General features: G+C 40.0%; 1 protein-coding gene across 10 annotated transcripts in view; it reads left to right on the top strand.

Annotated features, from left to right (window-relative positions):
* Positions 1-22,740, top strand: part of ITGA9 (integrin subunit alpha 9) — a 236,284-nt gene that overhangs the window by 194,620 nt on the left and 18,924 nt on the right. The window contains exons 24-29 of one of the 10 annotated variants that reach the window (XR_010883442.1): positions 8,666-8,791; positions 8,976-9,194; positions 9,324-9,443; positions 11,110-11,211; positions 16,307-16,589; positions 19,270-19,323. Coding sequence is in view for 6 of the 10 variants with exons in the window: in XM_013948114.2 (XP_013803568.2) it covers positions 8,666-8,791; positions 8,976-9,194; positions 9,324-9,443; positions 11,110-11,211; positions 19,270-19,389 (687 nt within the window). In the remaining 4 variants the exon portion in view is untranslated. Of the gene's footprint in view, positions 1-5,874; positions 5,899-8,665; positions 8,792-8,975; positions 9,195-9,323; positions 9,444-11,109; positions 11,212-12,279; positions 12,471-12,501; positions 12,549-16,306; positions 16,590-17,178; positions 17,286-19,269; positions 19,390-22,740 lie in introns of those variants that run through there. The other 9 variants (XR_010883443.1, XM_013948114.2, XM_067291285.1 and 6 more) reach the window with 9 other exon arrangements.

The following is a 22,740-nucleotide window of genomic DNA, read 5'->3' as shown; positions in this document are numbered from 1 at the left end:
ATGTCTTAGGTCAGCTGAAAGCATTGCTACCTTTTGAACTGCCCGTAGTTCCTATTTTCATGACTACATATGTGAAATTCCAGTTTTGAAAAAGATGGCTAATTTGCCTTTTCATATGAGTGAATTTGAGACAAAAAAGAAGCTTTACCAAGTAAATTGGGTATATATGCTAGCTCTTACTTGATTCATCAAGAAAGCTGGAGGTTTGGTAGATGCCACAATAATCAGGAATTTTACTGAAGTATAAAATAAACCATCCAGTAGGCCTTTTGTAAGCTTCCCAGCTGAGGAATTCCCTGTGAAGGAACTACTGAATGAGAAAAGGGGACAGTCAGCCATATATATATATTTTTATTATTTTATTGTATTATTTGAAGGAGTGTCAGAATTGTATCCTTTCACCACTTTCCCATTGGTGAAGCTGTTCCTGCCGAAAAACAGTGAAGAAGGGGATTTGAAAGAGCTGATTAATTCTTTTAATGTATATGCCTCCTTTAAATGCTGATTCATGAACTAGCCTTTTTCTGTTATAAATATTGTAAAAGATCTGTGGTTTAAGTGTAAATTTGGGAAAATAAGGAAGAAAGATTTGAGCTCTAGCTCCCATTTGATGGAAAGCAGGTTTACACACCTTTTCATGTCTGAGTGACAATAAGAGTTATTGGAAGTCTCTCCTAGCTTTGAAAGTCTATCATTCCAGTCTTGTGTGATAATAACGGAAAGTATCAATAAACCATTCCTTGCCAGAGAGTCCTGGCAGAATAAGAGCTCTGATGATCTCCTGGAAACAAAGGGAAAGATTCCTCTGTCTTACTTAAAACACCCCAAGGGGGTGAGTTATTTCATCTTAAAGTAAGTGTCCACAATAGATCAGCTAAATCATCATCGGGAGATCCCACCTTCTCTCCATTCCCTCTGGAGAGAGTGTGCAGTGACTGCTTTTAGATATCTTTCAGATAGTTTCAAATATCTAGTTTGGTGAAACAACCCACCCAACTTGTTCAGGCCCCATAAAGAATTTATTTTTCTGCATAGTTTTCAGAGCTTTTTATCCTCACATTAACACAGCACATGAAGAAACTCCAACCAGGGGGTAAAGAAAGAACAGACGTTTGTTTATACTTTAAGCATCGTGTGAAAGGCTGTAGAAAGGGACCTACTAGAGACATGTAGAGCCTCGCTGAAAGAGAGCACTGAACTGCAAGTGATCTCAGAAGCTTTCTAAAAGGAGATGTACCTTGAGATTTGTTTAACGCCTCATGTGTTGATTAAGCACTTTGCAGTTCATAGTAGGGAGAAGGAATGTACGTGTCAGTGACTCTTGGATTTCAGCTGCTAAAGGCTGATATATAAGGAGCACATGAATGTTAGAGGTAAACTGTCGCTTTAGTTGCCATGTAAGGTATTGGGTTTTTTTAGATCTAAACCTTCTGTTGACAGTATAGATAAATCATGTGGATGCTCCGTCTTCTCCCTGTGTTCATGTGACAGGGCTGTCCAAGAAAGAAACTGCTCTCTTATGAGCCATGAACTTTAAATCGGACTATCTTTGCTTTTCTTACTTAACTAGACAAATAGCACTAGTTCTTGCAATTATGCTGATCTAAACTGGTTAACAGGTCATTTAATTAAGCTGCATGGCTAAGTGTATCAAAAAAGTCATCTATAGGTATTGCAGTCAGGGTAGCGCAGATGTGTGCACCCAGTGTGCTCCTTCCAGCTGAAGGAGCAGGAACCAGACCTACAGCGGAATACCACTATCATAATTTAATGCTTTAGCAACACCACTTCAGAGCTTATCTCTTACATCTCCTCATGGACATGTAACTTTACCTGCTGGGTTTGTGGAGTACTCTTTTTCTTTACTAATGTTGCTGGTTTTTAGTCAAAATCTTTCGAGTGTTGGGTAAAATGGGTTAATTTTTAAAGTACTTTTCTGTTGTTTCAGTGGCTCTTAAATTTATTGCCAGAATCAACAAAACTGTTCTGATTCAAACATATTTCATTATCTGTGAATATTAAACATTTTTGGCATATGCACCAAGTACTCAGATAACATATTTACATAACTTGTCTACTGTTGAAAGTCTGACCTTGTCTGGAATTTCTTGTCAGTACTCTTTTTTTCTCTGTGTGTGTGACATGTTAGCTTAACCATGCCTATCAATTCGTCTCTGTTGCATTCACCCACTGTAGGGTGACTCAGTTATCTTCTTTGAATCAGGTCACACGTATACATTTTTTTACCTAATATTAAGGCAAATGTGCTACACTTTGCAACACGGACAAATAAAAGAGGATCTGTTATTTGTTATCCAACTTACAAACTTGAACCACTGATTAGGCATGTGTACATAAATAGAACAGTAAAAGACTAGTAAGAAGGAAGAAACATATAAAAACTATCTGGCAGCAATTTCAAGATGACTACAGCCAATCTGTCCTTTGGAGCCAGCAGTCTCTGATGAGAAAAGCATCCATTGCAGGGTTGAACAACGTTAACAATTTTGTGAAACAGCTGACCTGTGTTCAGACCTTGAGTATGTTTCCTGCAGCCAGAATTGCTGTTCCAAATATTTGGTGTCGAATGATGCTTTCCCCAAACTTGCCCCCATACTTTTTCCATGTTCAAATATGGGTTTGGGTCCATCATACGCGCTCACGGCTTGATTACATGTTCACACTTGTTTTGTATCAGTTTAATTCTGTTCGCTTCCAGACTCTTTCTAATAACTGACGATGGTTTAACTCAGCAGGGAAATCAGGCTCACAAGAAAAGCCTTTAATTTTTTTTATTTTTATTTTTCAAATTTTAATGCTATAATGAATTTCTTTGCATTAGTGGGTATCTAGAATTGTCTATGAGGAAGGGGCTGGAGATCTGCTTTTGCTTGCCTATTTGCCTTTGTGAAATGTGAAATGTTTGCCTTTGTAAAATGTAAAACATTAATATGGGATTAGCACTCAGCTGCTTATATACAGCATGGAGATTGTACTTACTGTTTCCCTGGTAGCAAGAGCTACTTTCTTCCCATTTTTCAGGCTCATTCCTCCAAGGGACTCCCATCACATGCACATACTTAACCCCATGCCAACTGCCAATTTCCACTTCCCTGTGCTTGGCCCCTCGCTGACTTTTCCAGCTTCCTGCTTGGAATTTGCATTTCATTTCCTTCTCCTCTGTTGCCATCCTGTGCAGGATACAGGGCTCTGGAAAAATGGAGGGTCTCACCTTTGATGCATGTTTAACTGGTTGAGGTAAAGCCTGGAAGGGACCACTGGCTTCCAGCCAGTCCATGAAGTTTATGTTACAGGCAGTGGGGCCTGGAGCCTTAAAATGTGTGTTAACATAACTCAACGTTTTCTTAAAGGCCACAAAGGCTTTTTAGAAATTGCCACGTACTGAGAGTAGTTCCAGGTAAGCAGAAAGGATGTTACGTGCATCTGAAGTTGGTGGAGAGAGCTGGTGGTAGAAAGGGAATGTGCTGAGGTGGCAGGTGTATTGTTTCTTCTAGAAACCCTAAGCCCACTAAACCCAAGGCTGACCAGGATTAGAAATGTGGGAAGTTTTTCATTAGCAGCTGTAATTTACCCTCTATGTTTCCAGCCTGATGAAGCCAGGGTAACACCTAGTAATCATCCCCCTTGCACTGGTACCACCTCACTGGAGCACCAAGCCAGTCCCAAGTATTGTCATAATTTTCGTATAAGTGCAAGGAAGGTTGGAAAAGATGATCCCTGTTTATGTAATACATCCAACATGTCATTCCCATCCAGCCCCATTAAAAATCTTACAGTTTTAAAATATGTAATGTGTGTAGAAGGTACCTGCCATTTTATATACAACTGTTTCACTCTGAAATGTCCTTCCAACATTTTTTTTCTTAAGGGTGATGTAATCTGATATGCCTAAAAATCATTGCTACTTTATGGCTTTGCCCCTGCTCCATAAGACTTTTCAAATATTCAGAGTCTATTAAGAAGTCCTATGGGAATTTCTTGCTTATTGCAAATATACCATTCTTAAAGAATGGTATGTTTTCTCCAGTAGTTACATCTTGTCTCTGAGAAACGTAATGGTTTGTGCTGACGACAAAAAGTTGGCAGAATAACCCACTGTATAAGCTGTCATATTTAAATGTTGTCTCTCAGCCAGGTTTATGGGATCTTTAATGAAGCAACAATTTCTGGTAAATTAACAAAGCCAGAAGATAACCTGTCTCTGAATGTGTGGCCATATATGGATAGGATAGGTGGTATTAGGGGCAGTCCACTTTTCTACACAATGATAGATTAGTAACAGCATTAGTGATTGCAGAGTTATGGTAGCCTTTAGAGGCCCATTATGCAAGGCTCTGTCTACAATCTGTGTTGTAGAAATGTTCATACCTATAGCTATTCATGTTTGTGCATGTTGCATGTATATGCACACACACTGAATAGGAGAACACACATGTATATGTTCATGAGTGAGTAATGATTTTCAGTCCCTTAGAATTTGGATATCCATTTCTCTAAAAGATGGTGATTTTACAGAAGTGTCACATCCACATTCTGGTATCAGGCCTGATTAAGGTGCCTAAATCAAGCACCCAAAATAACTTCTTGCTCTTGAACATTGTAGATGGATATTCTGGCATCCACAGGTGTTCAAGAATGCAAGTGAGAACTGAATGTAGGCTGTGCTGGCTTTTATCGTCCTGATATACTGCTGTATTTTCCTTTTCCTTGGGGCTGAGCAGTATTATAAAAGTGCTTTTGAACTTGAAATAAAATTAGAAAAAAATAAGACATATAATGCATTTATGCTAGGTGTTTTGCAGCCTATGGCAAGATGTTTCTAGAGGCTGGGAACAGCATTACACAAGGAGAACCTGGTGAAAAGAATCCATCATCAGTAAAATCTTGTGTGGAAAAATTTCCAGGAGTTGGAGGCTAGGACCAGTAGTTGGTAATATTTAGTTCTGTGTCACAAAGATTGTACTCTCTTACACTGAAAAGATTGGTCATATATGTGGCAGTGTAGACTATGTGTGAGTGTAGACTATAGTATGTAGAGGAGAAGAAAAAATAGAAAATAACATAAAACCTTTGAAATTATTTTCATGCCATTTGTCCACCACATAAAACTGTTCAATGAAATTTGTTCGGTCAGATTAAAAAAAAAATCACTTTTAGAAATGGAGGAATTTTAAGAAGTCAAGGCTACTTCTAGACCTTTTGTTCCAGAATGATTTGCTTATGTAGAAGTATAACCACTCTACTACTAACAAATGCAATGAGTTCTAGGTGTCCTGATTATAGGAGTTAATGTAACATACACACAAAAAGAAAAAAGAGAACTTCTTTGCAAGCATATATAATGTGTATTTGCTGCACCTTTGGAGTTACTGTTCTTTGCAGAAGTTCTACTGAGCTAAAGACCGAAGTGTGTCTGTATTAGCATCTCTGTTTAGACCAGGTGTGAGCTTTTAAAGTGAAATTCCTGGCCCTCCCCACTCGTGAAGCAGTGATTCACATAACAGAGTGCACAAACTGGTTCCTTTTTGGTGAAACTAAGCAGCAAGATGCACTTAATATGCTGCAACCATAAATGAATGTTCAGGCCACAGGACTAAACTCAGAGCAAGCTAGAAATGTAAATAATGTGGATGTCAGGTGCTGAGGATGTCATGCAAATTGACTCTTTCACCCTTCTGTTTGGCCTACACTATGTGCCAATGTAGACTTTGTCTAAGTATGCCTGGGTACAGATTTTAGATATACTTCCGGTATGGGAAAGTTGACTGATTGCCACTGTGCCAAACTGTATCTCTTTCCATATTCCCTATACTGCTCTGAAAGCCTCCCACTCCTTTTTCCTTGAAATGTTAGAAGATGCTAGCAGCCAGGTCCTGGAAAGATCCCTTTTGGGGTAGTCCTCCTCTGTTTATAGGTTGCCCAGGCCTACATGGAAATTTCCAGAAAGCTCTGGTAAGTCATGTTCCTAGAAACGTCAAGATGTCGTCAAAGAGCCTGGCTATTTACTCCATTTCAAAGACTTGCACAGTACTGGCATTTGTAAATGGTAAGCATTTGCTCTTGCAAAACCCTTAAAAAATTTTTCCAGAGATTTTCTTCTGTGTGTACCATATTCTGAGCAAGTAGAAAAACAGATGCCTCCGTTAATACCATGTTTTGACAAAGAGAGGCTCAAACATGAGACCACATCCTGATTTGTATTTCAGAGATGCAGTTCAGTCTCGGCATAATGCACACAGGAGCTTTGCGCTGAGCTTTTGTTTAAGAGGCTGATTACCTAGAGCTGAATTTTGCATGGAAAACAAAGTTGAATCAAAATTTGCTATACTTAGTGCTGTCCTGCAAAGATCTGACTGGTTGACTGAACCTTCCCTTTATGTTTGTAACAAGTGAGGAAAATAAGAGGTGGTCTGAAATATGAGTGACTGATAGTCAGCCTAAGGGAAAAAATCAAACAATTGTGGCCAGCCTTTTGAATCCTTTGCAGTCCTTCATTCTAGCTCAGCTTATGATCTACCCGTTTCAGAGATTCTTGTTACTTTTTTCCTAGCTGTGTGGCTCTGCTGTTTCTAAGAGAGTGTTAAAGTGCTTCTCAGCTGCAATGCATCCTTTCCTGCCCACTGGCTTTCAGCATACGCTAATGGATCACAGATTGCCCATGTGTATGACTTAATTGTTGCCCAGTCGAATTCACCCAAATTCTGCCAGAAAAATAGCAAGTGGCATCTACCTTCGGCTGCTAAAACAGGCTTTCGGTGACCCCTGGTCTCTTCCAGAATGGCACAGATGACAAGTAGGACTCAGTACTGCTTTTAATGGCCTTGTAGCACAGGATTACTGCATAGTTGGTAGAGAGGAAAGGATATTTCCAAATTCAGACTTAGTCCTCTGGAAGTGCCTTTCTGTTTTTCAGCTAAAGTGTTTTAAAAAGGGTGAGATGTATCCAAGCTTCAGTTTTAGAAAAGAAAGTTATTTTGAGAAGAAAGGATCAGATTTATGTTGCTTCATGCCATATAATTCCTTTTGGTTTTCTGAAATATTTTTGCTTTAGTTTGTTTGTATATCATATTTGTCTGCACAGGATGTAAAGCAGGACAATCTAGAGAGCATGCCAAAAGCTGGGATAGTGCAAAAGCTCATACTGTCCTTTTGGTATCTGTTGCATGACTCTAATGACATCTGTCCAAATATCTGGTAATTTAAACTTTCATGAAGAAAGAGCAGGTATTGAATAGATCTTGGCTCTTTGCTGCTCTTGATTTAACATAAACCTTCTGGTTGATCTGGATCTAATTCTAACATGAAAGTTCAAAGAAAATAAATGTCAGTGTGCTTTGTGAATCTCTTGCATACAATAAATTATGAAAACTCATTCCAGGTGATCTGGACAAAGGGAGAACATCATAGTCTTAATTTTCTGTTGATCCCAAGGAGACTGTAAACTGGGTAGCTACTTGTGTCTGTATTTGATGGGAATGTAAGAACAGAATATGTAAAGGCAGGTTATGAGGCAGTATGTCAAAGAACAGATTATGAAGCGCTTGTGGACCAGTGATGCAGAAAAGGTATCTTACCAAGAGATGTGGCCATCACTTGTCTGGAAGGTAGTTTTTAAAGTCTAGATAAACCTTTGTTTTTTGTTTCTTTTTTGGCAACACTTCAGCTAACTTACCTGAAAACTGTTGATAAAGAATGAACTCAAAATATGCAGCAATTTTGTATCTATAACAGCTTTTTTTGCCCTCTTTCAAGGATCTGTGATTTGAATAAGATGCAAGTTTTCTTCCTCAGAATAGAGGACCTGGAGAAGTTAACAGCAGGTTATAATGATAAGAATGTTGCTTGGTGAAGTGGTTTCTGTGAAAAGCTCCCTCCCTCCCTCTTACAGCTTTTAAGGATGGGGGCAGAATTTGCTGATATTTTATTGTCACAGATTGTATTAAATTCCAGTAGATTTTCCTCTGTGAATATTCATAAGCTACAAAAAGAAAGAAGGGTTTTCTAGTGCAAGTTTATCTTGATTGAAGACCTGAGCTCATTTTATCAAATCTTGGTAAACTTTCTTCAGGCATCAATTTTTCTGTCCAAGTAACAAGCTAATGTTACAATAAGTTTTCTTCATTTTTGTGTTATTTGGGACAAAGGTAGGAGAACAGATTTTGTGTCTAGGTTGGTGCATTTCACGAAGGTTTTGTTACTTCATTTATTCCGATACAAATTGTGAAACAATCAAGTTAGCTAAAGCACCAAATAATACAATTACATTACAAAAAATGAATATGCAGAATAATGCAATGTATTTACTATGTTACGTGATGTTTTGCATCTTTGGCTGAGATTTTTCTCCTGTGTCTTCAGACATCTAGATCACAGGCAGCTACTTCTGAGCTAGCTTATATATGTTTATATCCTATCCAGTCAAGAGAATCAAACATTTCTAGAGTGTGGTTTATCTGACTTATTTTAGATGTGTGCCTTAAGATGAATAGACTCCTGAAGTGCTTGTTTCTCTCTGTTGATTCTTAATGGGAGTTCAGACATGCAGCTCAGATATAGGTGCTTTATCTGACCAAGTTAATCCCTGCCTCCCATGTCATGCAGTTTTAATTTTGAGTAATAATTGTGATTTTTATTGTGCTTGCAGGTTGGTCAGGACAAAGGAAACTGTTTGTTTCACAAAAACCCCAGTCCATGCGTCATTCCTCAAGAGAATGAAAATATTTTCCACACGATATTTGCTTTTTTCACAAAGTCTGGCAGAAAAGTATTGGTAAGAATGTCCACCTATGACAAACTTAAGCATATGTCATATCTTACAAAAGATTTTGCATGGATCAGCCTGAAGAGCTCATGCAGATAGTTCGTTACAGAGCACTGGTTTTGTGCATGTAGACTAATGCTGATGTGATACTTGGGGGATATTTAGTGCTTTTCATTATCTGTTTTTTACCTAGAGGAAGCCTCAGGAAATCCAGTGGGGAAGAAGTTGCCCAAAGTGGGAACGCAGAGCCCTCTGCCCCCATATCCTTTGGGGGCACACGGGGCAGCTGGGCTTGCACTGGCGCTCAGCGCCAGCCCCGTGCAGAGGGCGACCACCTAGCCCAGCCCTGCTGCGCTGCCCTCCTCAGCCCTTGGGATCTAGCTCTCTTCAGAAAGCTGCTGCGATTTCCTATGCAAGTGGATTTTAGCATTTACTGTGCATTTTTTCAGTCAGTTGGAACGTTTGCTGTCACAGAGTATTTTCAGTGAGTTATTTCCTCCTTTCCTGACATGCCTAACAGCTTTTTTTCTTTTTCCTGTAGGACTGTGAAAGACCAGGCAGGTCCTGCTTAATTATACGCTGCAATTTAAGCTCACTAGCAAAAGCAGAGTCCTGTGATATAAGTATTTACACACTGCTGAATACTGAGATATTGAAGAAGGTATGTGCTTCCTTTGCAGTTTGTCTTTAATACCAATTTAAGTATGCATACGTGCATCAACGTGCTTGAGACCTGCATTCCTTCCTCTGTTTACTAGTGTGTTATAAAAAGTCGTGGTGTCAAAGAAAACAGATCAATTTATGAACAGTGTATAGGGATGTGTTAATCCTATTTCTTACCAGTTACATTAAGACAGAAATAAATCAAATGGAGAAATCAATACACTGAGAAAAAATAAGACCCCTCAGTGTATGTATAGTGTTAAGGCTAGAGATTTCTAAAAGCTAAGTGAGAAGTGGAGTAAGTGCACATAAACTGACCAACTATCTGTCATTTCCTCTGTGTAAACAGAGATATGGCAGTTTTTTGTATTTTTTTTAGTCTAAATTATTATTATTCAAAGAAGATACAACACAGCCAAAATAACACTGAGCTTGACATTTGTGACAAGAAACAAATGGCTACAAGTTAGTTTCCATCTTTTCTGAAGCGACCGAATGAAATAGCAAATCTTCTAAATTTCTAGTGCATTTTGCCCTGTTTTCCTGTGCTTAGAAAAATGCTGACTGTGGATTTAGGGCAAGATTCTGTAAAATTATAAGCATGTAAGATAATCAGAGAGAAAGAAGGCTGTTAACGTGAGCCTAATAAAATAAACCTGTCTTTGGTAGCTGCTAGATTAAAAACATTGGAGAGAGCCTTTATTAGAGAGCCGTTGCTAAAATAATTGATAGCTCTGAGCTTTTCCAGCTGAAACCAACTATATCTGTTAATGTTTGATAGTAGAGAAAATAGGCCAGGCCAAAAGTTTCGGGTATTTATGTTACATGCACATAGAAACACTGAAATGTGTAAGCACGTAACTGAGTGCACACTAAATATCCATTTGGGAAATTCAGTCATGGGAGTAGCCAGAATCCATCCCATCTGCTGTGTCCTTTCTAAGATGACCATTAGCAGATCTTCTTTAAAAGATGTACAACACTTACCTGTGTCTTTGGGTTGGTGTCCTCAATACAGGCCTTTTCCTACTTATCACACACCCTCCCCAAAGTGAACAGCCTAAGAATGACCAACACGTGCATTAAAATGGCAGCTTATTGGAACATGCATGTTAAAAAGTGCTGCATAAATTATAGGAGAAAAATCTATTAATATAGGGAGATATAAATTGAATATTTAAGCTATTTGCAGTGCACAGATTCAAATAATTAAGCAGTTTTTGTCTCAGGTGCACTTGAGTCTATCCCAGCTTTCCTGTATCTTTCTGCCCTCATTTAAAAAACAAATAGGAATTTGTCTTTGATGGTTAATATTGAACTTGCCAGTGTTGATTGGCAACGTTCTGTCTTGTCTTCTGCTTGTGTGGTAAACGTGGGGAACATGAAAAACAGGCCAAATAAAAATGATGTGTTTAAAGTTCAACATACCTGATTTGGTTGTGTTTGTTTTAATCTGAGATTATGTGCTGGGCTTTGTCTGTCTATGTGAGCTTAAGGTACATTTTTCAAAGCAGGGTTTTAGCCTGTTTCAACTCCCAACCCAAGCTCCACTGAGTGTTATCTAGATACAGTTATTGCACTGGCAAACGTAGGGGTTTTTCATTTTGTATTTTTGGTGCTTCCTCCCCACCCCAAATCCAATCCTTCCTGTTTTTACTTCTCAGGACAGTTCGTCGGTCATCCAGTTCATCACAAGGGCAAAGGTGCGGGTTGACCCTGCCCTCAGGGTTGTGGAGGTGCCCAGTGGGAGCCCAGAAGAAAAACCAGTAAGTGAATGAGTCTGGAGAGAAAGGTTTCCTGATCCCAGGGGGATGGAGATCATTGAGAGAGCTCGGCAAACTGGAATTTGTGGGTTTAGTGTTTAGATAGAGTGTGAGGGTGCACAGACTTCCTCGGACCAGGCTAACCGTGCTGCTGTGGGTTTGCTCGCTGAGATAACCATGCCATCAGTGTGAATGATGTTATGTGGAGTAGGAGAGTCTGTCTTGTGCTAGTCAAGGTTGTAATAGTCTCTGGAATAGCTGTGCCAAAATTAGGTTTAGCTTCCTGCTCCGAGGTTAACGTCTGCTTTAATCTATTTCAGATTTTCCTTGAAAACATAGTAGAGACTTGAAACCCCAACAAAGTCATTTCAGATGTGCCAATATGAAATATTTAAAGTGGTAATGAATGATATTCTGAGAGCTGTGAAAATGGGCAAGGGGGTCTAACCATTCAGAGATTCATATAACTATTCTGTCGTGCCTAGCTGGTGGAATTCATGTATGACCTGATACTGCATTTCATGTTGATCTGCATGAAGCTAGGTTGAAAATTCTAGCGGAAATATTGAAATTCAGGGTTAATTCACTATACAGTTGTGGCTTGAACAGGACCATATTTACAATCTTCTGGAGAAGAAGGAGATGTTAGACTTTTGTAGTCCAAAAATAGGAGGTTTCCTATCACCAAGTGGCCGAACATTTAGGGCATGAAAATTGCATGAATAGCCATATCCAAATTCAACTTTCTTTTTGCCTGGTGAAATAAATTTTAAGTTTCATTTCCTATTTCACACTTACATGGGGATCAGAGTTAATCTGAACTGCTTTCAATTTCTTCTCCTGCTCTGTACTTTTGGAACATGACCTAGATCCCACCTCTCACTTATCCCCTTACCCTGAATGATTGACATGACTGCCAGCCTATGAAACTGTTCTCTCTTACTGGCTCCGTCTCATAGCTCTCTATAAGGTTTGAGTAGGAGAGGTATTGAGGTCAAGGCACCTTCGGAAGAGATTGACATCCCCCACTAAAGCACTCATCTGGGAGATAATGGATTTAAATCCCTACAGCCAAAGAAGAAAGTGAACCTGCGTCTGTGTACTACCTTCACTCTGAACGCTTGGAAAGGGGAGACATTGCTACAGTGATCACCTTCTCCACCACCACGTCTGCAACTCTAGACTTGTTCCCATTTCTTTTTTTAACTTTCTATTTTATTAGAACTGTCTGAAAAAAATTCTTTTGTATGACAGGACCCCGTTTTTTCCTCTCTGTTTTATTTTCTTTGTCAGGTTTCTGGACCATTCTAAAGAACATTAAAAAATTAGGCTTGGCAGCTGAACTGAAGAAGTCAGTTATTCACATAGCTAGTCTTCCCTGGGAATGTGCCTTATAAATGACCTGCAGCTCTGACTGTTAAGACACTGCTAGATCTCTGTTTAGTTCCGCAGCTTGCATTTAATGGCTTAAATCTTGCCATTTAATGGCTAAATTTCATTAATGACTGAAGTAACACCCGACTGTGATACCCATGCCCCATCTGAAATGGGAGAAGCCAGGATGTCTCTGCCATATATTATACTCTGTAAAGGGTTTTAGAATCTTTCTGAATGATGGACACAGTGTAACGTGTGTGGGATTACTATTATTTAACACTTAAAATTTAGAAATGCTTTTATCCAGGAATGCAAGCTCTGCTATAATTCATTGTTATCTAATGCTTGGGGAAAAACAAACAAAAAGGAAGAAAATCCCCCCAAAACACTGTTCTTTTCCTTTTCCTGGAAAGCTTTTCATCAAGTCTTGAGTTGCCACAATTACAAAGTTCACTGTGTGTGCTAGGAAACTGTATTAATCTTCAAACAAGAACTTGCCCCTGGTTCCTGGGAAGCTCTAGCTGTAAAGAAGCGTGCTTGACATATTGTAGTCATGTAACATCAATTTGTAATTTCAAGTCTTTTCTAATGTGAGTGCTATGTGCTCTCTACTTTATGCTATTTCCATATGTCTGTTGGCTTCCCCATTGCCGTATATTTTACACAGGGTCATGTTCAGGGAAAAATTTAAGACATGTGGTTTGGCTCAAGGTATTCCTTTTTTCCCCCCTCTCTTTTTCTCCCTTGTCTTGTGGAATGCAGAAGGAAACAATACTTGTTGCAAGCCACAGTTATTCAGCCGGAACTAGAGACAGGAGAGATAAAATGTCTTCGTTCATATTTCTCCCTTCCTTTTTAAAATCCCGTTCTGTTTTCCTTTCACTGACCACTGACTGCTGTACCATATCCATTTGGATAGCAGCTCTTTCTGAGCAGTTGTGCATGGGCTCGCTGTGAGTCTGCTCATGAAGGTGTTCCTGAACAGTGAAAAATATTTTTGTAAACACTTTATCATGGGTAATTTTGAAAAGGCCTTTTGGCTGTCTACAGTTTGAATATAGTCTTATTAAAACCATTTAAACTGTTCTTTAGAACTAGCTGCCCTTATTTCACTGGGAACTTTTACACTTTAGTGCACAGAGTGCACACTATAAAAAAAAAAAGACAAAAGGAAAAGGAAGGCTGATATTTGTGATGCTAGTGTAGTAGGTACAACAGTGGCAAGACCATCCATTTAAATATCAGTTGTGTGAGAAACTGTAATGGACTATCTGCAAAGGGGATACAAAAGCTTATGTAAAGATCTGTAAGCTGGGTACCAGGCTGTCTTTGAGAACATTTTTAAAACAGATGCAGGCTTGAAGTATTTGTTGTTTATACAATTTATCACAGACCATTTCTCTGGATTTGAATGACTGATATATTCTTTCTCTCTAGTTATTATAGTCTATTTAAACTCTTCTGGTATGGTATTTCCAGAAGACGCACTTTCTTTTCTTGAGCCTGTGCATTTCTATGAAGATTTGGCTCCCTTCTTTTGTATATGTGAGACAAGACCAATGATGAGCTCTAGGAGACCACAGTGATCAAATATGAGATCCAAGGGTCAACATCCTCTGCTTGCATACAGGAGGAGGAGTGCTCTCACGGAGCAAAAGGACTTCCCTCCGTGAATGCTGATGGGGAAGGGAGAAGAGGCTGAATCTCATTATGTCCAAACCTGCCAAATGCTCTGAGTTCTGTCTTGAAAATCAGAGAATACGAAGTTGAGCAGAGGAAGGGAGAACCCAAGCTAACATGCCTGCCGCTCCTGCAACAAAATACTCTGTAAAGCTGGAGGTTTCTGGCTAGCTTACAGCTGTCCATTTTTAAGCTCAGCACATGCATACCTTCCTCAAGCTTTTGAACCTTTCTCTCCTCCTGGGTAGAGTTCACTGCTCTCTCATTTTCAGACCAGTCATCCCAGGATTAATATAACACAGGCAAGTGGTTGCCATACGTGAGTTTTTGTATGGGGTTTAGTTATATATATGTTCACAGTGATATACAGTGTAAAAAGAAAGAAAAGAAAAGAGAAACTTCAAAATTTAATTTATTGTGTGAAGACCTTCAGGGTGTTCTGGGAGGTCTTTATAACAGAGGGATTTATATGCATGTTCACTTGCCTAAGCTTTCACTGTCTGCCTGCAGCTCAGAAGACTTTGGACTTTGGCCTGTTCTCTGTGTCTGAGCTGGAAGGAAAAGCCTGTTTTACTTTACAGCCCTCTCCCCCGTCTCCGTGTGGGACTTCCCAGACATTTGTTAATGCACATGAGAATACCTCTCCCCCTTGCCTTTTAGGAACACTGAGCAGTTTAAGGCTACTATTCTCTCCAGCTTAGCTTTGAAAAGAATATAACATCCCAGCCTGGCTAAGCCAGATGTGAACATCTTCCAGAAGCTTTGAAGCCCTCTTTCTAGTGCGTTAATTGCTGCCTTACTGTTTTCATTTGCTTTCTTTTTCATTTCATTGTTTTACCTTTCCAGCTGTTACTCTAACAATCTCTTTATAGATTTACTGTGCAGTGTGGCACATAGAAACACCTCGCGGGGTAAAGTAACAGAAGTATACACAATACTAATAAAATACAGATAATTTCCTGGTGATAGAAGCTAACAGGTAGCAAGGATACCTCAGGTTTATGTTCTCTGAGGACCTTCAACCTTTTTGTTAGTATATGGAAATATACGTGTGTGTGTGTGTGTGTGTGTGTGTGTATACATATATATATATGCATATACATATGTGAAAATGTTGTCTTTACTGGAAGTCCCCTCAAGTAAAATGGCACTTGAATGGACAAATCAACCAGCAATATAGCGCGGCTTGAAACACCAGAAATATTCTGGGCACTAATAAAAAAATAAATTGGCAATTTTTGGTAAGCCTGTGCCTCCAATTGGTGCTGTCTTTTCTGATATAAGTGCATAAAAATCACTTAGTGTGAATAAGCAAAAAGAAATACTTTTCAGGAGGGAGAAATGAAAATTTTACAGTTACCCATTTCTAAACAATTTTTGCTGAGTTATGTTGCTTACCTTCAGGAGTCCCAGTTCAGTGATGGGTCCCACTTAGGCATGGTGTGAACTTTAAATATTTGTGAAAATCCTACTCAGTTAAGTCCTTGCCTGCATACTTTACTGAAATAGGGTTAATGTTTTCAAAGCATGAAGAAATTCTGATCCCTTTGAGTTTGTTCATAAGATTATCAGAAATATAGCAAGTGTTTGGCACAGGAAGAAGATGATGTCTTTGGTCATAAGGGTCCAAATTTCAGAAGGCAATGGTAGGATGCAGTTCTCTGTTCCTTTACACCAGAGAAATTACATTGTTTAAAAACCTGATTGATATGTGAATTACGTACAACTAAATGGCAAGTTACTCTACCTCCTGGAATTCCCTACTTTAAGAATCCCAAAGTACAGTGTGAAATATAAATATAAAACTCCTTATACATCGTAAAGACAACCATGTTTTTTACTGCCTTTCCTTGGCATTTGGTCAGAGTACGGAAACAAACCTATAATTCGTTCCATATTTTATGACCGTTGCATGTTCTTTTTCTGAACCAGACTGCTCCCACCCCTACCGCCATCTCTCACATGCTTTCTTGCACACACACACATACTCTTATCTTCTGTATCAGTAACTTATGTTTCATGACTGTGGGAAACGCGCTAGACTGGAGGCTGCTTTATGCTCCCCGTCATGCTAGCTGCCCTGCAGGAGCCGTGCCGTGGAGCTGGACGGGAGTGAGCGGCTGAGATTTGCTCTTTCTCAGACTACTCAGCTGTCAGAGGTTCAAAAGGCAGGAGGCAGTTGGCACACCACTTCTGCTAGCATCATCGCCTGCCTCCCGCCTCCTCTCAGGGATGGACGGCTTCCCAGCCTCCCACCGCTTGCTGCAGTGACTTCGCGCTGACAATCCAGATGTGTGATGCACGTTGACCGTTTGCCCAGTCTGGTTCGTTTGGGATTTTTTGGTTTTGTTTTTTTTGTTTCTTCACCAAAACTTGTTGCTGTGACCGCTTATTGATGCAGCCAGAATTTGGGGGCTTGAGAGGGATAACATACAGAGTTAACATAAGCAACATCCCTGCTCCTCTCCAAACCACAAAACCATGAATGGGATTTTTTATGCTTGTAAGTTGATTCAAAACTGCTGGAAGAAAGCAGATTGATAAGGCGCTGTTGTTAATCTGTACCCACTAAGTTACTATAGCTTGAGCTGCGACTGTGAAATCTACTGCCAAATTATTCTAGCCAGTATGTTTCAAAGCTGAAATGTAGGGCTCTTGCCATTGAGATGATGTATGATTTGATCTCTGCAACTATTCCTGGCTCTGCCTGCTGACAGTATGAAGTACAGAACTATTGTGACAGAGGTTGTGCTATGTGAACATTTATTCTCTGTGCAGTGGAGAGAAAATACCTCATTTTGCATTCAGTGATGGCTTAAAAAGTCTCTGTTGGCAATATCTAAAGTGTTAGAAGCTTTTTTTTCCCCCCTTAGAGTCAAAAAGAAAAATAACATGAGTGCCTTATCTTCTAAGAAACAGTCATCTGACCTGTGTCCATAAGATGGATGCATACCCTAGCCTCCGTGAGAAATGGACTGCTATGTCAGATTGTCTTTCCAGCCTGGCTCAGAGATGCAAGGAAGGCACAAGATTTGGTCTTTGGTATCTCTCTCTGGTATTTCCCTTGTGCTAATCTTGGCTGTAAGGGAAACTGCTGACTTTCTATGTTTAGTAAGATATCTCAAAAAGCCTTATAAAGGCTTTGTGCTAATATATGAATGTTAAAATGACTCTCTTTCTTGAGTGAAGAACTGGTCTATGAAAGCTGTTTTGAGCATTGTGGTGATACTTGTTACAGGAATATATACGGGAATTAGTTAGGGGAAAACGGTATCTGTGTGTAACATCTTTTCTGTCCATTTGTTACATTTTCATGTCTCATTGTCATCAAATGCCTGATAATATCTAAGTGATAAGAAACCAGTGTGTGTAAATTGGCGGTGTTCAAATTCTTCTTCCAGAAAAGTTACAGTCTTAATCACCAGTAGTCTGTGAAACTGAGATGAAGTATATTTATGAGTAGTTCTTTATGGGAACACCGTGAGAAAACATAGCCCCATCAATCTGGCTTCCTTTTATTTAAGCCTGTAGTTTTTGTGTGTATTTGCTGAAACTTTGTAGGCTTACAGAGACTTAGAAGTGTCCACTGGGAGGGATTTCTGGAGGTTGTCCAGTCCCATCTCACACTCAAAGTGGGGCTGCTGCCTGCACCAGCTCAGGGCACCCATGGCTTTATCTAACTGTGTCTTGAAAACCTGCAAGGATGGAGAACCAGTGACCTCTCTGGGTCCCTATTCTGGTGCTGCCCTGACCTTCTTGTTACAGGTTTTCCCTAATGTGCAGTCTGAAGCTCCCTGTCGGCTGTATGGTATCACATTGCCTTTGCTGTCTCATATATGGCACTATTTGAATGGTGTCACTAGTGAGTGAAGATACTTCGCAGGTCATTCATGGGCCTTTTCAAAATGAGTATTTTAGGGCTGCATAGTTCTATCTGATTCTAACCTCTGTTTTTTCACCCACTTTTAACTACCTTTCTTTTTTTCTGTTTAAAAGATTGATTTAAGAGTCCCTGTCTACCAACGGGGTTTTGAAAATTTTAAGCAAAGATGATGGAAGTGGCTTGTGAAGGAGGGAGCAAAACTCACTGCTTTGCCTTCCAAGGCAAACCAAAACAAAGCCAGACAAAACAAATTTGCTGCCTTTTAAAAAATCCTTGCTGCCTCACCACATTTGCTGGATAGTAAATTGCAAAATTTAGCAAAGAAATAGCCCTTATTGAGGAGAAAAGGTTTTGAGTTTTCCACTGAGAAACTGGTTTTGATTGAAATAGGAGGTGGGAAATTCATCAGTATAATTTGCTCTCCTTTTCTTCTTAAAGCAGACAGTTAAGGAAAGCTCTTCGTAGGACATATTTCCCTGCCATACAGGCTATATAAAAAGAGAAGAAAAAACAGCAGGGGACCCCTATCTGCATTCCCAGAAGAAGAACCCGTGACTGCATGCACCCTTGCCTCTTTCATACCACGTATCTTATAAAGCACAGCAAGGAATATTCACATTCAATATGGATATTTCCCATTTTTTGCAAAAAAATTAATGAACTTAGAATCTGTAGGGTTTTTCATGTGAAGCACCAGGGCATTTGGCAGAGCTGAGAACATGATGAGTAAGACAGACCACACAAGATGTCATGGTAATCCGTGCCAATCCAAGGAATACAGTTTTTCATGCAAACCTCTGCGTACCTTTGACGGCCTGGCACCAGAAAAGGCTCAATGTCTGGTGGTGGGGGGAGAACTGGCAAGATAAGGGTTAGTTTAGAGTCAGAGCTGTTATCTTTTGGATTGTATGTATGGCTACTCAAATTCCACTTGAAAGGAAGGCTCTAAATCCCTTGCAAAAAATAGATGGAAAGCACAAAATTAAGGACACATTCCATATTTGTTTGACAGATGAAGTATGATCAGTGAGGCCACCAAGCAATGTACTTAATAAGATGAGTACGAGAGAAAACAATGCAACTTCCAATCATAAAAAGATCTTTTTCTAATTGTTTTGTAGGTGGTCTTTGAGGCTTTACACAATCTGGAGCCTCGTGGGTATGTTGTCGGATGGATCATTGCCATCAGTTTGCTGGTGGGAATTCTCATCTTCCTGCTGCTGGCTGTGCTCTTGTGGAAGGTAAGGTAACAGATGCAACATAAACACCCAGGCTAGTCCCAGGAAAAAAGCTTGAAATTGTCCATGCATTTAGCATCCATTTACTTTAGGAACTAAATAGTTGTCCACTCCATTACAGAAGCTGTTAGCCAGCAAAAATATTTTCATATCCCTTTCATATCCCTTTTATGAGGAACAGGGAGAGGCTCCTGATGTAAAGAAGTGGAAAAGTGGTTTCTTCGAGGCCTGGTTATTAAAGGTTGAAACTTTTACTACTGTTCCAGGATGAGAGAAAATCCTTCTAGAGACCTGCCGTTATCTCACACATGCTTGGCGCATCTCTGTGGTTTTCTGAAGCTCCCTGATTTCAACAGGGTTTCCTGAAAATCAGGCAAACTTTGCTTGACCAGCTAAAAGATTGGATACAGGCCTAAAAAAAAACAGTAGGCAGCTACTGCATTCAAGAGGTAAAGGCCTGGGAGGGAGGAGTATCCAGGAATGAGTTTTTCAGATCCCTCTCTCAAAAAAAGTCACATATGAGAAAAATGAGTTACTAGAGCAAAAAGTGCCAGTACCTGTTAAAAGCCAGCCTTCATGCCATCTCTGATAAGATACAATTCTTGCACCCAGACACTGCTACGTGGTAGAAATGGGCAGATGCTGACGCTTTGCAGCAGCCATCTGGTGTGGTGAACCCAAAGGAGCTGGAAGTATTTTCATTCCTCAGTTCCCTGTTACCAACCCATAAATTTAAAAGGCCACGGTCAAGGTCAGGGACTGTATTTGAGAGAAGTAAATCCCAAGTGCATACACGGGACTGAGTCCAAGCTTATTTTGCTTCCTGTGGCAGAGGTCCAGCAGCCTGATGCACGCTGCTTAACAGTACGTGGGCTGCATGGGGCCATTTGCTGGCTCTGCTGCATTCGGAGGTCACAGCCGCACTGTGCTGCGAAAGCATGCATCGCTGCAGGTCGCACTGCTTAAAAATGGACTTGCCAATCTTGCCTAAAAACGGCCATGCAATTCTTATTATAGATTATACAGGTGCATTTATATTATCGATTATATGTCTACTTCATAGGTTTTACATAGATGATATGTGGATTATAGCTTTAAATTATTTTTATAGTCAATTTTGAGGATTTTTAAATGTGTACTGGCCAGGTCAAAATAGACTCTGTTTTCCATTTGGAAAGCAACGCTTGACTGTAGTCTAGAATATTGAAATCTTTTAAATTTTATAGGAATCGTTCAAGTACACGTGAAGAAGCTGCCATTTTGTTACTTGAGAGCCTTAAGTGAAATTCCCAGTGATAGCAACAAATAATTATAATTAATACCAGGCTTATATAGTCCTTTCCTCATACAGATGTTAAAATGCTGAGGCAAAGCAAGGCAAGCTGATTTGCCCGAAGTCCTTCAGCAGCTCTGTGGCAGAGAAGGCAGTAAAAGCCAGGTTTTGTCAGCTGCGCTCCAGCACTTTATCCACTGAGTTGTATGGTTATTACCAGAGCCAGTAACTTAAGGTTTTGTTTTAGAGAAAAGTGATTAAAAGTGTGTAGCTGCTCATATCAGCCAGTATTTTCATTTAAAACTTAGTTTGGATCATAAAAATACATAAGCAATACTTTGCACTCACTTGTTGCTGTATTTATTAAAGTTACTAGCAATTCTAAAGTTGTCTAAGATAAAACTGACATGGGAAAGTTGCAGTCCTAGAGAGGAATCTTAATTGTCCAATTGTAAATATTTATTAGTCAAAATTGGCTATGTATATCCTACAGTCGTTCCTGAATTTTGTATATGAAGAAGTCCAAACAAACTTATATTAGAAGTGTTTTGGTTTTTAAGTGTGGAGCGAAAGAACAGCTGTAAATTAGATGGAGCTTGGGGCATTTTAGAGGTGTTATTATCGTTAGCGTGAGCTCGAAATGCCTCAGATTCTAGGACTAGAGTATAAATTAAATTATCTTTTATTAAGAAATGAACTAGAATTAACCTGTGGTCCAGGAAGGAAACTATTCACAGAGAGCAGAGTAGGAACTGGAACAAACACATTATTATGGAACTAAACACTGGCAGTTGTGTAAGACTTGTTGGCAGTGTCTGTGTCTCAGGCCTAGGAGGAACGTATATTCTCATTGTGTGGTCGACGTTGCGGTGAATGTTGCAACAGAACAGACAAATCACTGAATGCCCTGGCATTTCGCACACTGAGTAAACAGCTCCTTACAGTTGCAGAAAAGCATTAAAATATGTTTAAATATTTCGCATTATATAATCCTTGAATTAACGGTGTTAACGAGAATCAGATCTCAGAAATTCCAGGCCTAAATCCTACTCTGAATCAGATTAAAGTTATTGCACGTGCAATAGAATGAGAATAGTAGTTAATTCATTATTTGTAGATCTAAGATTACACTGTTTAGGAGTCCATGTAAATGGAAGTGATGTTAAATGCCGGGTTATTTCACTTCAAATAAAAGCTTGTTTATTCATATGCTAGGCCACAGCCATATTTATACACTTATAACAAGCTTTTTAGCCTGAGCATGCTCAGTTTTTGACTGGCTTTGCTTCTCTGGTTGTTTATTTTAGTATTTCATTTAGACATTGTGTTTCTTCTGCTTTAAGCGTGTGTAAATTTGTGGGGGTGAGCAGTACCAAGCCTAAACAGTAATGGTGCCCCCACATGTGGCTGCAGTCCTGGCGGCCGGGGGAGCTGAGCCTGCTCCCTTTGCAGCTCTGCCAATGTCTTCCTTTCCTCGAGGGTGGCTTTTCACTGACTTCTGGGAGATGCCCTGCATGAGGCAGATCAGCAAGACTTGCCCCATTTTTGCTCTGAACATTTCGTTGGAGAGCTCAGCTGTCTCTTGACGCTCACGGCCATTCATGTCCTGTTCATCCCCTCCGGGCCCCTTTGAACATGAGATGTGGTCCTGCTCTTGCTGGTTCCTCTGCATGTCTTTCTCTCCCCGCTCTTACCTTGAGGTTGGTTGCGGGCTGCAGACCTTCCTCTCCTGGTGTCTCTGGCAGGCCAGCAGAGCTGGAGGGGCTCTTCTACCATTGCCCACAGCAATACATTTCGCTTTTTACCAGCAGTGATTGAACTGCACCTCTCAACCTGTTGCACCTCTGTGGTGGCCACCAGCTGCTTGTGGAGAGTGGAGCAGGGGAGGAACCAGCTCTGCTTCAGACCAGTTATCCCATGTGCTCAGTGGTCTCCTGGTTCCCAAGCAGTGGCAACCATTCAGGAAGAAAAGGCGGTTGCAGCTGGATTTTTTTGGGGGGGGTGCTGTCCCATGCACAGTTCCCTCAGCCATCAGGACTACAGCCATGTACAATAACAAAGTAACTGTTCAGGCATGTTGA

This window comes from Apteryx mantelli, chromosome 2 (genome assembly GCF_036417845.1).
Source record: "Apteryx mantelli isolate bAptMan1 chromosome 2, bAptMan1.hap1, whole genome shotgun sequence".
Taxonomy (NCBI): domain Eukaryota; kingdom Metazoa; phylum Chordata; class Aves; order Apterygiformes; family Apterygidae; genus Apteryx; species Apteryx mantelli.
Note: the sequence above shows the minus strand (reverse complement) of the source record. Positions and strands in the feature narration are given on the sequence as shown.